The 17704-nt window shown below is 37.0% G+C and overlaps 1 protein-coding gene and 1 long non-coding RNA gene across 2 annotated transcripts in view; one reads left to right on the plus strand and one right to left on the minus strand.

Moving 5' to 3' along the window:
* Positions 1-5385, minus strand: part of LOC148883502 (uncharacterized) — a 33398-nt gene extending 28013 nt beyond the window's left edge. The window contains exons 1-2 of the long non-coding RNA XR_016118432.1: positions 4653-5385; positions 3392-3466 (exon numbers count right to left, since the gene is read on the minus strand). This is a non-coding gene — a long non-coding RNA (uncharacterized LOC148883502). The remainder of the gene's footprint in view (positions 1-3391; positions 3467-4652) is intronic.
* On the plus strand, positions 1024-10669 carry ankef1a (ankyrin repeat and EF-hand domain containing 1a). Its single transcript, XM_089021773.1, has 10 exons — positions 1024-1207; positions 2693-2946; positions 3037-3198; positions 4399-4598; positions 6115-6264; positions 6343-6466; positions 7387-8194; positions 9328-9554; positions 10341-10456; positions 10542-10669. Exons 2-10 carry the CDS (start codon positions 2757-2759, stop codon positions 10545-10547), a joined length of 1983 nt encoding a protein of 660 aa, XP_088877899.1. The 5' UTR covers positions 1024-1207; positions 2693-2756; the 3' UTR covers positions 10548-10669.
* The last annotated feature ends 7035 nt before the right edge of the window (positions 10670-17704 follow it).

Below are 17704 nucleotides of genomic sequence, written 5' to 3' on the forward strand. Positions count from 1 at the left end.
CAAACTCGTTTTTGTTTGCGTGCAGGTCTTTTTTTTTTCATGATGCAATGGATATCTATTTATTTTTATTGTATATTTATTTATGTTTTAATTGTTAATTATTAATTGGTTGTTTTTTTTTGTTTGTGTAGTTTTTAAATTCAATTTAACGTAGTTTTATTTAGTCTTATTTCAGGTACTTTTATTAATTATTTGTTACTTTATTTATGTATGTAGTTATTTAATTTATTTATTTATTAGTTTACAAAGTTATGTGTGCATTTATTGAGTGGAATTTAAAGTTGTTTTTTGATTTATTTTAGTTAATTTGTTTGTTTATTTGTTATATAGTTGTGTATTTATTAAATTCAATTTAAAGTTAGTTATATTTATTTTAATTTAATTGACTTCTATTAATTATTTGTAGCTTTATGTATTTATTTATGTGATTTATTTATTTTTTTGTTTATAAAGTTGTGTGCATTTATTGAGTGTAATTTAAAGTCGTTTTTTAATTTATTTTCATTTATTTCTTTGTTTATTTATTTATTCATTATTTGTCATTTGTTTGTTTATTTGTTATTTAGTTGTCCATTTATTAAATTCAATTTAAAGTCGTTTTATTTAGTTTAATTTAATTTTATTACTTATTTGTTAGTTTATTTGTGTGTACTTATTCAATTAATTATTATTATTATTATTATTATTATTATTATTTTTTATTTGTGCAATTATTAAATTTAATTTAAAGCCGTTTCATTTAGTTTGATTGAATTTGGTTATTTGTTAGTTTGTTTATTTACTTATTTTTATTTTTTGTTGTGTACTTGTTTATTATTTGTTTTACCACTGTATTTTTCTAACACAAGTTCCTAAATACAATGAAATACAAAATACAGATATAAAAATATAATATAGAAATACAAAATGCAGCTTCCCCCCGACCACCCCGACCCTTCAAAATAAAAGCGACACTGGAGCAACAACACGAAAGTGATGTCCCACTTTGCACCGCTGGTCATTAAGCGTTCCGTTGCCATGGAGCCGAGTTACGCCTCTCCCCACCCGTGGAAACCAAAAAGACACGAAGTACGGTCGCCATGATTCCTGTTGTTGTTGTTGTTATGGAAGACGACGCGTTCACAGTGTCGATGGAAGCCAAAGTTTTGAATGAATTGTCTCAATGTCGACATCGGACGGTTTTTGTCGTTGGACGTTCGTAGTGCAGGTCAGTGTCGTCGTGACTAAATCTTACCTTTTCGCATTGTTTAAAAATAAAAATCGCACGGCTAGAATCTATTTATTTGCTCGTTTATTGAGTTGAATACATGCACGTGCCTCGAGGCTGACAAGCATTTAGTTCGGCTAGTTAATTCTTTTTTCTTCGTCTCACGGTGACGTCGCTGTAAATTACAGCCGGATACGATTGCGACATAGAGTTCCTGAATCGTGACGTCACCAGCCCATGTATCATGGCCTTGCGTCTAACAACTGTGCAGAAATGGCTGTTCAGTCAGCAAACATTTCGCAATCTAGTGCTCATTGCATCCGTCCTATAGTTCTGCCCCCCCCCCCAACCCCCAGAAGAACCAAATACACTCATGATGCAGCAAAAATAAGATAAAAATCACTCTATACGAGTAGATCCGAGCTCTAAACTACAGATGTGAACTGGATTGCTTAAGAGCTGAGAAATCAGTAGGCGGCTCATTTTTTTTTTTGCACACAAAGCATTAAAATGATCAATTGAAATGATTTAAAAAAATAAATAAAGACCAGTCATGAAAACAAATGTCATCGGGTTCACACTTGGGGTTAACGCACACATCCTATTGTTTTTTTTTTTTTTTAAACCAAGTACAATAACGCCCCGATAAATGAATATAAAAATCAAAATTTAAAAAACGGGAACTGTAACGCCCGTTATACAGTAGACAGCGTGAAGCAACAATGGGAACAAAAAGGGTATTTGACATTATAACCCTCAAAATTGCACTTTAAAAAATTATATATAATCATATCAGAATAACAAATAACAAATAAGAAATAACAAATATATATATTTGTTTAAAGAAAATATATACTGTATATATATTTGTTTAAAAATACACATATATATATATATATATATATATATTTTATATATTTTTTTAATGTACCTAATCCAATATAACTGGACATTTTGAACATTTAATTACTTGGGTGTCACCCTAGGGGTCTTTTAATGGTACTGATATCCAATTTATGAAAAAAAAATCACTTCAATAATATATTTCCACAAAAGTTCACTAATCTCCCCCAAACCAGACATTTGTTGTAGTACCACAACTGTCCTGCGAGCGGCGCTATTGTGCCACATGGCACCCAGACTGCTGGCATGTACAAAGAAATAAAAACAATAATAATAATAATAATAATAATAATAATAATAATAATAATAATAATAATAATAACAATAATAACAATAATAATAAATAATACTAAATAAAAAAATATAATAATATCATAAAATAATAATAATAATAATAATAATAAATAATACTACTAATACTAAAATAATATTTTTGTGATAGTAGTCATCGTAAACAAAAAAGTCAACAATGCGTCACAACATCTTTGTCTCCGTATTTTGAAGATGATGGCGTGAAATGTATTATTATTATTTATTATTATTATTATTATTATCACATTTTTGTCTCTTTTCTTCAAACAGGCGAAATCTGGTCAACATGTTTTGAACCACCCACCATTTCCGCTTGCCCTCGTTGACCGCAAGTATGACCGGAAGGGAGGTGGACAACCGCCTGCAGGTGCTGCAGATCTACCGTCTGTTGCAATACATCCACGAAAACAATGAAGCGCAGATTGAGGAAATGGTCAACCTCGGCGTGGAAAACCTCATTAATCTCACCGAGCCGCAAAACGGAACGGGGGCGCTTCACATGGCCGTCGCGGCCAACAATCCGGGTCAGCCATTTTTTTTATTTGCTCTGTCAATATCCCTATTGTGCATTATAATCCGCCAATCAATGACTTGGATCTCAAATATGTTCTCAGATCTGACCAGGTTCCTTCTATCACTGAGAGCCCATCCCGACATTCAAAATAAGAGGGGCCTCACGCCGGTTATGTTAGCGACCGAATTGGGCAATGAGGCCATTGTGAAAATGTTGACGGACCACGACGCCGATATGACCATTCAAGACAACGAAGGCCAAGGTAAGTCGTGGAAACGGTATTGATCGAGTACTCGATCCATCAAAATGAGGCCAGAATTGGCCCAATATGATACCCGCTATTTAATATCACACATTTTTAAGAATCATCATGGAACAATTCTTTGTTTTTTTGTACGACATAATCGATGGTGTACGACAGTCGTGGAAGCTTAAAATAAAACAAAAGTACTCACGGTTTGAAGATCGAAGCTTTGCGGCGATCGCAGTGGGAAAGCAGACGTTGATCATCATGTTGTCGTCATTCTTTGCTATGATTAAAAAAAATAATCATAATTAGAACTACATTACTATTTTTTGTTGATATTTGATTGAATCAGACATGTATTTTGAAAGTATTTATGAGATAAAAATAGAAAAGTTCTATAAAAATGTATTTAATATTATTATTTAAAAAACACTCCAAAAGTTTATTTATTTAGACATTTATTTATTTCAAAATTATATCTAATATAAAAATATATAACAAATATTTATTTAAAAAAATATTGTTATTTAAATTATGTAAAAGATATATTTAGTTTATTATTTTAAAAATCATATATTTATTTAATTTTTTTTGGATTAAAAATGATTTTATATCGTTATTTAAAAAAAAAAAAATTGCATTAAAGTGAAATAAAAATTATTTAAAAAATATTTAAAATAATTATTGAAAAAAAATTCAAAAATTAAATTTGGGAAAAAAAGTTTATTTCGACATTTATTTAAAAATTATTCATAAAATAAAAATATAAAAATTATCTAACAAATATTTATTTAAAAAATATTGGTAATTTATTTAAATTATGTAAAAAATATGTTTAAATTAATATTTTAAAAATCACACATTTATTCATTAGAAAATATTTATTATATAAAATATAAACATTATATAATTTGTTTTCTTATTCAGTTGGCATTGTTTTATTATTTGAGCATTAAAAGAACTAACATGATATTTGAATGAATCAGACATTTATTTATTAAAAAAAAGTATGTTCTACAAATTTAAAAAATATATAAAAATATTTATTTAAAATTATTGGAAAATTATTTACATTAAAAAAACACCCAAAAATTTACCAATAAGTTTGCATTTCCAAGCTGATCAGCGCGCGTTGTTTTATGATTTGATCATTAAAAAGATTAACGTGATATTTGAATCAAATCCAGAAAAGGCAATTGCTGGTTTTCCTCCCAGGAGTCATATTCTACTGCATCTACCCGACGAGGCGGCACACCCGTTGCCTCCAGACGGTGCTGGAGTACCAGGCGGACGTCAACAACGTGTCCTCGCAGGGGACACACGTCTTTCAGCTAATGTGCCAACACGCCCAAGACTGCGCTCCCATGTGTCACATGATGCTGGCCAAAGGGGCCGACCCCAACGCCACAGATCAGGTTCACATTTCAATTCCAGGGGGGCGGCGGGGGGCAAATATTTTGTCTTCTCACCTTGAATCGTTGATAGTTCCGTGTGCTCCTTATAAACTTGGGGGATAATCTGTGCATCGCGTGACAGCTGAAAAACAAGACACAAAAACAAGTTGTCTTCATTATAGTCAATTAAATTTTGTCATCTGTTCAACCAAACAATATAATTCCATATCGCAAAAGTATGCTAGCTTGATGCTAACATAACAAAAAACACCATTGCCAAAAAAATAATTCCACCAAGCTATCTAATTCCATATAGCAAAAGTCTGCTAGCTTCATGCTAACATAACAAAAACACTACATAAAATCTACATATAGGAAATGTCTGCTAGCTTGATGCTAACATAACAAAAAAAAAACATCACAATAAAATGTTCATATAGCAAATGTCTGCTAGCTTGATGCTAACATAACAAAAATACAATCGCAAAAAAATTCATATAGCAAATGCCTGCTAGCTTGATGCTAACACAGAAAAAAAAGTTCATATTGCAAATGTCTGCTAGCTTGATGCTAACAACAAAAGACACCATCGCAAAATAAAACTGCTAACCCAGCGATCTAATTCTACATAGCTAAAGTCTGCTAGCTTGATGCTAACAGAACAAAAAACACCATCGCAAACAAAAAAATTCATCCCAGTTATCTAATTCCACATAGTAAAAGTCTGCTAGCTTGTCGCTAACATAACAACAAACGCCATCACAAAAAAATGCTCATATAGCCAATGCCTGCTAACTTGATGCTAAGATAACAAAAAAAACACCATTGCAAAAAAAACTCAACCCAACTATCTAATTCCATATAACCAATGTCTGCTAGCTTGATGCTAACATGACAAAAAAAACACCTCATAAAATCTTCATATAGGAAATGTCTGCTAACATCACAAAAAACACCATCACAAAAAAAGTTCATATAGCAAATGTCTGCTAGCTTGATGTTAACATAACAAAAAACACCATTGCAGAATAAAAATGTTCAACCCAGCGATCTAACTCCACATAGCCAATGTCTGCTAGCTTGATGCTAACATAACAAAAAAAAACAGCATTGCAAAAAAACCTCAACCCAACTATCTAATTCCATATAACCAATGTCTGCTAGCTTGATGCTAACATGACAAAAAAAACACCTCATAAAATCTTCATATAGGAAATGTCTGCTGACATCACAAAAAACACCATCACAAAAAAAGTTCATATAGCAAATGTCTGCTAGCTTGATGTTAACATAACAAAAAACACCATCGCAGAATAAAAATGTTCAACCCAGCGATCTAACTCCACATAGCCAATGTCTGCGAGCTTGATGCTAACAACAAAAACCACCATTGCAAAAAAAAATGCATCTATCAAAAAAATATCAACCAAAGTTTGTCAACGAAGCCACGGTGCCCGTTTCATAAAGAAATCAGATCATCAAACATTAAAAATGTATCGCTATAGCGACATTAGCATTAATAGCCTCCTATCTGTAGAAAACAGGCGTGACGGCATTGATGGAAGCCGCCAAAGCCGGTTCCCTGGATCTTGTCCGCGACATTCTAAAAAGAGGTGGCAACCCCAACGCCCTGGACCAGAAGCGCATGTCGGTGGTCCACTACGCTGCCATGGGGGGCTTTTTTGAGGTAAAAATTCCATCCGGGGGGTCTTTATGTGTCGGGCTAACTCAAAATTTTGCTAACGTGGCATTTTGCGTCATTCAGGTGATCGTGCTACTTTCTGCGTTCTCGGCGGATATGAGCGTCATTAACGTGGAGGAGTGCACGGCCCTCCATTTTGCCGCCACTACGGGAGACATCAATTGTTGCAAGTTCCTGGCTCAGAGAGGTCTGTCGCACATTTGATAGATACACTGATACCTCGGCTTACGAACGCTTTAGCTAACAGATTTTTTGCCTTACGTTACATTCGCGGAGCGCAACAATGAGTGATGTGTTGTTCGCGAACGAGCCGGTTCTTGGAGCTCCTGAAATGGTCGCCGGCTTTTTTTATCCTCTATTCCCCGTCCCAAGTCTTTGGTTAAAGCCGCACGTGATTGGTCAAGATCCGTGATAGAGGAGGGAGGGGTTAGAGAAACAGAAACATACGAAAGGGAGACGACAGAGCTTGAAACAAAAAAACAAAAGTGAAAAAAACAAGTGAAATAGTGAGAAAATGGATAGAAAACAGTGAAATTTGGACATGTTTCAACTTTATTGATAGTTCAAAGGCAGAGTGTAGACTGCAAGGTTAAAATATCCCATCAATCTGGCACAAATAACCTGCACAAGCCATCTGTACACTTTGAAGAGAACATCCAAGCAAGGGAACCAGCTATTAATGAAGTTTCTAGTGTGTCTGTCTGCATCTGTTGCAATATCACAACTTTTATGATGTACAACCCAGAGCTCCTTGAGACACTTTATGCAAAAAGCTATCCATTCCATCAAGCATCAACGACCACCAAAAAGGTAAATAAAACGACTTTATTGTACAGTACAGTTTATTCCTTTAATTACAATACCGTAGCACATTTATTATACATAAAATAATGTATATTTTGTGTAGTTTTAAGGCTTATTTAGTTTAAAATTATGTTTTATGGGGACCTGGGAACGGATTATTCACATTTTAATGGTTTCCTATGGGAAATTAATGTTTGGAATACACAATTAAGTTCGAATTAAGTTCATAAACCAAGGTATCACTGTACATTTTTTTAAGCAATTGAAAAGCAATTGAACTCAAAAACCATCTTTCGCCTTCAGGTTGCAACGCTAAAGTGAAGAACTTGGACGGTTGTCTGGCACGCCAGATCGCCAAAGATGGCGGTCACAAAGCGGCCATGAAGGAACTGAGGAAAGCGGAGCAACAGAGGGGCAAAGAGAACACGGACGACACGGTTCTGACGGAATTGTGGGCCTTGACCCTCCACGATTGGTCCAACGAATACGAGCGCGAACTGCTGCAAGCGTTGGACGGCGAAAAAGCTTCATCTGAAAAATTCATCTCCGTTATAACAGCGCTAGGTGCTCCGGTTAGCCAAGAACAACTCGAGTTGGTGGTCTCGATGCACGGGATCGGAAGAGACCCCACCGTCAACATTAACGACTTTATCAAAGGAACTAGCTACATCAAAAAACCCTACCTCCTTCTCTCCTATCTCCCCAAGAAGAAAAAAGGGGGAAAAGGAGGTAAAGGGAAGAAGAAGAAGCCCAAATTTGTCCTCCCGATGCCGATTTGCACCCTTCCGTCGGAGTTCAAACCGCGACGGGAGGACGGTGGACCGCCGGAATACATGATGCAAACCTACAATACCGAAGACAAGCGACAACTGGACCGACTTCCTCCGTTGGAACATCCCGTCGTGGACGACACGGCGTGGTACACGGAGAAACCGGACAAGATCTACCTCAACATCAACTACCTGGTGAAAAATGGCGACATCGAGGCTTTGGAACTGGCTTTCAGTCAGAGGATTCCCGTGGACGTTCTAGATCCGTTTTACAAGACGCCGCTAATGGTGGCCTGCTCCGTCGGAAACTACGAGGTGGTCAAGTACCTCTTGGAAAAGAGGTGAGGAACGTGCAAACATAGTCACCAGACATCCGTGACACATTGCTTCATAGGCGGCAGTGGGTCGGAGTGCACCATGGATCTGTTTCGAGTACCTTTTAGTTGAAATGTTTCCCTAAAGCAATCAGTTAAGACACGTCGCCATGAAGTAGTGAAGGCTGAAGCAATACCAAAAACTGTCCGTTAGGTCAAAATTTTCATGACTAGGCCTTCAGTAGTGCTATGTCTGAATCCAGGCGGTGTGATTTACTACAAGTTCACTAGAGGGTAGCATTAGCCAGAAAATAACTGACCGACATTTTTTAATGATGTCCAAAGTCCGTCTTGAAAATGACGGTAACAGTAAATCTGTAACCAAAGCCTTCAGTAGTGATACGTCTGAATCCAGACTGAAAAAACTGACCGATATTTCTTAATGATGTCCAAAGTCCGTCTTGAAAATGACGCTAACAGTAAATCTGTAACCAAAGCCTTCAGTAGTGCTACGTCTGAATCCAGACTGAAAAAAACTGGTGTGATTTACTACAAGTCCACTAGAGGGTAGCATTAGCCAGAAAATAACTGACCGACATTTTTTAATGATGTCCAAAGTCCGTCTTGAAAATGGCACTAAATCTTCAACCAAATCAAATTCTTTTCCTCCTTCAACCATTGTGGCTTGACAAAACCGCTATTAAATCGACACAACAATATATTTGCTTATGCAGCTAGCTACAGATACAATGTGCTAGCTCTGGCCAGTATGCTCTTGTCACTAGCGGCTTGTCATCAGAACAGTTTTCGCAAACTGTGAATGGCTAGTGACGAGCCGATTATAGTTAGTAGAGTAGAGTAGAGTGAAAACTCTGATGTTGACCAGGGCCTGCAGAACTGATTGTGAAGGCGTACGGGCAGATTTCGGACCCTGGTAACAAATGATGGCTGAAATGTGATTGGTTAAACGCGTACATACGAAAATACACGTCTGGAAGTAGCGTAACAGGGTGAAAGTCATGAAATGAAGCTGAAAGACAATTTGGAATTATTTAAAAAGAATTCATGGACAAAATATCAGAATCACGTTAGTCTGTGATTGCGATATTTTTAGGCCAGCAGAGAAGGCTTTTGTAGTCACCAAATGGTCTTACCGACAGGGCGGCGGTGGATCTTTGTGACCAATTCTTGTGGACGCCGCTTCATCACGCTGCCCAAGCTGGCAAAGTGGACATTTTGGAACTTTTGCTGGCGGCCGGAGCCAACATTGACGCTCAGACCATTACGGGGACCACGCCCCTCATGGTGGCCATCCAGAGCGTTCACCTCCCTTGCGTCGAGTTCTTCTTTGCGGCCGGTGCCAACGTCTTGATGGAGAATAAGAAAGGTATGAGTCCTACGGTGATCAATCGTGATTGGGAAAAGTTTGCCCTTTATATTCATTTCAATGATTACTAATTTAACACGATAAAACACCTGGATAACGTTCAACAACAAAGTGACCAAAAAAAATGTAATTTTTACATCTTTACATTTTTTTATTTTAACATGTTTTCATGTTTAAATTATAATATTGCTATATGGCAAAATTGCAGAATTGCAAAATTGTAACATTGCAAAATTGTAAAATTGTAAAATGGTAAATTTGTAATATTCAAAAATTGCAACATTCAAAAATTGCACCATTCAAAAATTGCAACATTCTGAAATTGCAAAATTGCTAAATTCTGAAATTGCAAAATTCTAAATTTGCAAAATTCTAAAATTCAAAAATTGCAGAATTCCGAAATTGCAAAATTCGAAAATTACGAAATTCCCAAATTCCGTAATTGCAAAATTTCAAAATTGCAGAATTCCGAAATTGCAAAATTCGAAAATTCCGAAATTCCCAAATTCCGAAATTGCTAAATTCCGAAATTGCAAAATTCCAAAATTGTAAAAATTCCAAAATAGCAAAATTCTAAAATTGCCAAACTGCTAATTTTGAAACTGTAAAACTGTAAATTTGTCAATTTGTAAAACTTGTAAACGTGTAAATTAACTTTAAATTAATCTTTTGTGCCAACTTGTCATATGTATTAGAACTGTTGTCATCCTTTGTAATTTAGTTTTTAATATATTTTGTTCTTATTATAATTAGTTCTTCTTCTATTTTTTTCTTTGTGCCTTTCAGAACAAAACTGCCTTGACATCGCCACTGCCTTTGGTGACAATGACATTTACCAGTTGGTCAAAGACAAGATTGAATCCATGCCTAAGCCAAAAAACAAAGGAAAGGGAAAAGGAAAGGTACGCAAGTCAACACCGCTTAATCCACAACGTTAAAAACTTAGAATAATGTTTGCCTATTTTTTTGTTTCTATTTATGCGACAGAAATAAGTCTCCATCTGCCACTCTTGGAAGTCATCGTGTCTTTCTTCATCTCCGTGCAGTGCCAGCTGCGTCTTACGCAATCCGTCAAAATGTGTCAGTGAACAAAATAAACAAGACTTTTTACATTATCAGAATCCAGAATCATCTTTATTGACAAGTATCGGCAGCCATTTTATCCAGAATTTATACAAAATCCATTTCGTTCGAGTATAAAACAGAAAATGTTTGGAGAATCTATTTCGCGGGGTTCTTGGTGCGTGACCTCGAAAATTTGAAAGTAACTACAGTAAAGTCTCGTTATATCGATATCGGATATATCGATAGTCCCGGTTATATCGATACTATTTCTATGCACGCACGGAGAAAATTACATGCAAACAGGGTCGGATATATCGATAGTCCCGGTTATATCGATATTTTTTCGGACTCCCTTGAATATCGATATAACGAGACTTTACTGTATTTCAGTTACTTTCAGGTTGAGTGAACGCTGGCGCGTGTAAAAATGTTTTCTTTAATTAGCTAGCTAGCTATCTCGCTAGCTATTGCTATTTACTATCTATTTGTTATCTAGCTGGCTATCTATCTTTCTAGCAAGCTATCTACTATCTATTTGCTATCCATTTTTTATCTGGCTAGCTAGCTAGCTAGCTAGCCATCTACTAGCTAGCTAGCGAGCTAGCTTTCTATCTATTTGAGTTATTTTCAGATTGAGTGAACGCTGGCGCGTGTAAAAATGTTTTATTTAATTAGCTAGCTATCTCGCTAGCTATTGCTATTTACTATCTATTTGTTATCTAGCTGGCTATCTATATTTCTAGCTAGCTAGCTATTTGCTATCTAGCTGGCTATCTACTCCTAGCTAGATGGCTATCTATTCCTAGCTAGCTAGCTATCTATTCCTAGCTAGCTAGCTATCTATTACTATCTAGCTAGCTTTCTTTCTATCTATTTGAGTTACTTTCAGGTTGAGTGAACGCTGGCGCGTGTGGCTGCTCACCCACAGATAAACATATCCTGTGACTGTAAAGAGTTTTGAAAGGCGCTTATGAAATTATTATTATTATTATCATCAATGTAGCATCCATACAACGCTCCCGTCATCACTATCGCGAAAATAAAATTAGATCACAGTGTCCTCAAGGACGCGGTTATATAATCAAATCGGGATTGGGGGTGGGGGGGGGGTAGCTTTGAGGTTCGTGTTACAAGCCCCCTTTTCGCCGTTTTAAAAACACACCCGCATATTGATAACAAATACGAGCTATTCGGGGAGAAAATGACAAGAAAGGTCGGGAGGTGGGAGGGGGGTGCGGGTGAGGTAGGGAAGGCGGCGATGACAAAGCAAAGGGTGACTCAGAAGAAAATGGTGGGAAGTGGGCGGGTGGTCGGGTGGCGAGCGTGAAGGCTTTTACAGCAGCACGGGTCAAGAATGAGATTGTGACGCAGTATGTCTGTCAGGGGCGTGGCCTCTGACATAACACCGTCATGCTTTGCGTATGCACACGCGTGTGTTTGGATAGCGTAGGGGGGGTCAACGTCTATCCATCTAGTGTCATTCAATGTATGGATGGTTTTTGTTTGGGTGGAAAGCTAACGTGACGCTGACGTTTATCTGGACGCGTGGGTGAACATGTTCTGTTCAAAACCACAGCGCATCTTGCTCTCTTCTCGTCTTCAGCCCCTCCCCCCCTCCTGTACTGAGTTTTAGCGCCCACCGCGGTGAGTGTGTGTGTGTGTGTGTGTGGTTGCTAAAAAGCACCGCAGTCTCCCAGCACTCGCCCTGCGTCGCTTACTCAGCACTCCATCCCAAAACCACTCACTCACTGCATGCGTGGATGTGGGATGAAGGGGGGGGGGTGTAAGGTGGGGGATACTGTTCACTAATTGTTTTTTTTTTTTGGTGTTATATTGCCGGTTTGGTTCGGGACCGCCACAAAAATGATTTTTATACATTTAGTGTTCAAATGTAACACGAGTTCTTCTCTAAAGTGATCAGCAACGGTGGTCCTCACTCCTTATCTGGAGTTATCCGGACCTCACAAAACCGTTGAAACAGGAATGTGTGTGTGTGTGTGTGTGTGTGTGTGTGTGTGTGTGTGTGTGTGTGTGTGTGTGTGTGTGTGTGTGTGTGTTTAATGAGACTAAAAAGTTCCTACCACAAAAAAATAAAAATATATTTTAACCAAATTCACTATAGGGGTGAGGACTTTGAATGTACACATTCAGAAACCTCACTCCTGCTGTTATTTCAGTTTCAAGTCCACTTTTTATTGCTTTGTTTAAAAAAAAGTTGAAGTGGGAAATGGTTTTTAAACATTTAGTGTTCAAATGTAACACTAGTTCTTCTCTAAACTTATGAGCAACAGTGGTTCTCACTCCTTATCTGGAGTTATCCGGACCTCACAAAACCATTGAAAAAGGAATGTGTGTGTGTGTGTGTGTGTGTGTGTGTGTGTGTGTGTGTGTGTGTGTGTGTGTGTTTAATGAGACTAAAAAGTTCCTACCACAAAAAAATAAAAATATATTTTAACCAAATTCACTATTGGGGTGAGGACTTTGAATGTACACATTCAGAAACCTCACTCCTGCTGTTATTTCAGTTTCAAGTCCACTTTTTATTGCTTTGTCTTTAAAAAAAGTTGAAGTGGGAAATGGTTTTTAAACATTTAGTGTTCAAATGTAATACTAGTTCTTCTCTAAACTTATGAGCAACAGTGGTCCTCACTCCTTATCTGGAGTTATCCAGTCCTCACAAAACCATTGAAAAAGGAAGGTGTGTGTGTGTGTGTGTGTGTGTGTGTGTGTGTGTGTTTAATGAGACGAAAAAGTTCCTACCACAAAAAAAATAAAAATATATTTTAACCAAATTCACTATAGGGGTGAGGACTTTGAATGTCCACATTCAGAAACCTCACTCCTGCTGTTATTTCGGTTTCAAGTCCACTTTTTATTGCTTTGTTTAAAAAAAGTTGACGTGGGAAATGGTTTTTTAAACATTTAGTGTTCAAATGTAACACTAGTTCTTCTCTAAACTTATCAGCAACGGTGGTCCTCACTCCTTATCTGGAGTTATCCGGACCTCACAAAACCATTGAAACAGGAATGTGTGTGTGTGTGTGTGTGTGTGTTTCGCAGTGATTCATCATTTATCGCAGCAACCTTGGCACCCTGATAGATTTCTTTGAGCTTTCCATGCCACAGACTGCAATTTTCTGCAGGTCTCAGACTTTTATGATGAGCGTATCGATTTGAATTTCATAGCGATACCAATAACAACCGAGAGTGGTAAACATGGCCGGGGGAGGGGTTGCGCGGGGAATTGGGGGTGGGGGGGGGTGTCTTGGCTCACATGAGCAGACCAATTCCAGCGTCCAAAACAGATGCAATAAATATTTCACGAGATACGTTACAGCCGCCGGCCACGGTACCTTCGTAAATACTCAATCGGAGACATTTCGGGGTGAATATACAGTGATACCGCATCTTACGAACTTAATTGGTTCCCAGAAAGTGTGTGTAAGGTGAAAAGTGTGTCTTCCAAACATTAATTTCTCATAGGAAACCATTATAAATGAGAATAATCTGTTTCCAAGTCCCCATAAAACATAATTTTCGAGTAAATAAGCCTTAAAACTACACAAATATACCTTATTTTATGTATAATAATAATAATAATAATAATAATAATAATAATAATAATAATAATCCATTTAATTCAAAGCGCCTTTCAAAACTCTCAAGGTCACTTTACAGTCACAAGATATTTTTTTCTGTGGGAACTCACTCAACCCGGAACTAACTCAAATAGATAGCAAGCTTGCTAGCTAGTAAATATATAGCTAATAGCTAGCAAATAAATAGCTAATAGATCAGGCTGATGATTAATGGTATCACCTCATCAGCATGACGAACCTATGTAGTAACAATCTAAGAAGACTGTTGTAAATACAGCTAGCTATTAGCTGTCTACCTGGCTAGCTGTAAGCTGTCTATTTATTGGCTACCCATTAGCTAGCTGGCTAGTTATTAGCTGTATATCTGACAGGCGGTTATCTGGCTAGCTGTTGGCTATCTCGCTATTAGCTATTTATTAGCTATCCATTAGCTAGATGGCTAGCTATTAGCTGTCTAGCTGTAAGCTGTCTAGCTATCTATTTGCTATCTATCAGCTAGCTAGCTAGCTTTCTATCTATTTGAGTTACTTCGGAGTTGAGTGAACGCTGGCGCATGTGGCTCTCGCTGCTCACCCACAAAAAAAACTTATCCTGTGACTGTAAAGTGACCTTGAGAGTTTTGAAAGGCGCTTAGAAATGAAATGGATTATTATTATTATTATTATTATTATTATTAATGTTCCTGAAAATGCACATAAATTATGCCATTTGAACGTTGGCATAAGGAAACACCGATGAATGGATTTTCATGCGTCAGCGTGAGGCGGCTCGACGGAAACCGGACCAAACATGGGCACAGGTGACGTGCGGAGGATCCCCAGTTTCCATAGCAACAGGCAGGTGTCATACACGAGGGGGTGAAAACATTGACATGCACGACGTGGAGCGCCGCAAAGGCGGGAAAGGCCGGCGACGGACGGAAGAGGAAGTACCAGATGATGAAACGAAAGGGGATGGTGGAAAGAAAAAAGGTGGATGTGGGGGGGGGGGGGGGGGGGGATAAGCATGACATTAAAAGGGGGGGCGGGGGAATGGAAATAGGGGAGTCATTGGAGGATCGATCATTAACCTGGAGCGTGATCTTTGATGGAGGAAATGAAAGGGTTACAGAGGATGTGGGGGGTGTTGGAATGGGGAGGGGGGGGGGGGGCAACCAAAATTTTATTGACTTACATGTAGTATTTACTTAGCTAATTGTTTATTTACGTATTTATTCATAGCATGTATTTATTTATTTATTTGTGTACACTATTTATTTTAGTATTTATTTATGTACAGTACTTATTTATGTATTTATTCATTTATTTAGAGCACTTATTTATTTATTTATTTATTCATTCATGTAGCTTTTATCGATTTATTTATTCACATTATTCATTTATATTATTTATTTACATTCTTTATGTATTTACATTATTTATTTAATCATTATTTCTTCACAGTATTTATTTCTTTATTTATTTACAGTATTTATTCATTTATGTACAGTACTTATTTATGTATTCATTTATTTATAGCACTTATTTTTATGTATTTATCTGTGTATTTATTTATAGCACTTATATTTTTATATATTTGTGTACAGTAATTTTACTTATTTATTTATCTACGTTATTTATTTATTTACATTATTTATTTACATTATGTATGTCTTTACATTATTTCTTCATGATGTCTTCACATATTTATTTATTTATTTATACTAGTAATTTATTGATGTATTTATTTATTTATTTACATTATTTATTTACATTATTTATGTCTTTACATTATTTCTTCATGATGTCTTCACATATTTATTTATACTAGTAATTTATTGATGTATTTATTTATTTATTTATATTATTTATTTATGCATGTATTTATTTGGTATGTATTTATTTTTCTATTTATCTATGTATTGATGTATTGATTTATTGTCTTGATGAATGCTCTTCTCACATTTAAAGGGGGATTGAAAAATCAAAGTGGTCCACAAGCAGTCAGTCTCATCCGCAAGGGATCACATTGGGCTTCTACTGCGTCTGCCGCACTCCATTTCTTCGTGTTTCCAAATGCATGGAACTTGTTTTGCAGTCATGCGGGAGGCGACTCTCAGCTGCTCCAAACGTTCAACGTTTACGAAGCATTTTTCTCCACGCGTGCGTGGCCGCATATGGCGAGCTGGAGAACATTCAGTCAGCAGTAAAGCGCCTTGGCCACGAGGGATGTTCCATTCTGGGCCAGTGAACCACTAAAAATTGCCCAATCGCCGTTACGTGCGGGACTACATTCGCCGTTACCTGTGTGTTACCACGGTTACGTCATCGGACACTAGCTTCCACCGCATGCAAGTTAGCACGCTAACTTTTGCCAGTTGGCGTGCTAACTTTTGCACGTTACAATTAGAGCAGGGTTAGAGCAAGTTATTTTTTGCCGCGGGCCACATTGTAGTTATGGTTTCCTCTCGAGGGCCGTTATGAATTTGGGGAAGCCATTAGAATATTTAAATCCCTTCAAATATTACATATAGAGCACACAGCAAATTAACGAATAACTCGTTTTCAAATATGAAGTCAAGAATAATGACTTTTATTGTGGTTGACATCTGGCGGTTGAAATTTTGGCTAAGATTTTAGCAATCATCATGGAATTTAACAAGTTTAATTTGCTTTCGCGGGCCGAAAAAAATGATGTGGCGGGCCGGATTTGGCCCCCGGGCCTTGACTTTGACACCTGTGAATTAGAGCATACATTTCTACCCGCAGTCAGCACTGAGTTAGCAGGCTAACTTTCGCAAAGTTAGCCTGTTAACTTGCCTTAGTTAGCCTGTTAAGTTGCGTTAGTTGGCATGCCAACTGGCGAAAGTTAGCATGCCAACTTGCAAAAGCATACTAACTTGGGAAGGTTAGCATGCTAACTTGGCAAAGTTAGCATGCTAACTTTCCCAAGTTAGCATGCTTTTGCAAGTTGGGAAAGTTAGCATGTAGTTATGTATTTATATATTCATCCATTTATCTATTTATTTATGTATTTATGTACGTATGTATGTATTTATTTATTCATTCATTTATTGCCGTGCTTTTCTTTAATCAGTTTACAAAGTGGGCTGGAGCCTATCCCATGGTAAGTTACAATTTACATATCTTCAAAATGACTTATTGATTTCTATTACTGGGTGTTTCCAGAAGGTTCTCGCAGTGGATGGATTTTTTTAAACATGAATTTCATGTTTCATTTACGGGGGGGTCATTTTTTTGACGCATCGGTAAATTGAGTTCGGACATGTTTTGGAATCAAGCACTTGAGAATGGCAAATACATATTTTTACATACATAAAGACATTTTTAGATATATATTTTTATCCCCTTCTTATCACTGCATAATGATTCCCTCACAGTATATTTATTAAAAATAAAAACGCCTTTTTTTCCCCCGATGAAACGCCGCTTCTACTGACGTCACAAGCTCCGCCATCTTTGACGCCAACTGCACCGCTCGCTCTTC

Source organism: Hippocampus bargibanti, linkage group LG19 (genome assembly GCF_051943395.1).
Source record: "Hippocampus bargibanti isolate YZ-2025 linkage group LG19, ASM5194339v1, whole genome shotgun sequence".
Lineage (NCBI taxonomy): Eukaryota > Metazoa > Chordata > Actinopteri > Syngnathiformes > Syngnathidae > Hippocampus > Hippocampus bargibanti.

What these genes read in the sequence shown, in the direction of transcription:
- ankef1a (XM_089021773.1), top strand. Translation starts at nt 2,757, where the DNA reads ATGACCGGAAGGGAGGTGGACAACCGCCTGCAGGTGCTGCAGATCTAC. An exon ending in ACCCCAACGCCACAGATCAG is followed by an intron (nt 4,599 to 6,114) that starts GTTCACATTTCA and finishes TCCTATCTGTAG; the next exon opens with AAAACAGGCGTGACGGCATT. An exon ending in AAGTACCTCTTGGAAAAGAG is followed by an intron (nt 8,195 to 9,327) that starts GTGAGGAACGTG and finishes TCTTACCGACAG; the next exon opens with GGCGGCGGTGGATCTTTGTG.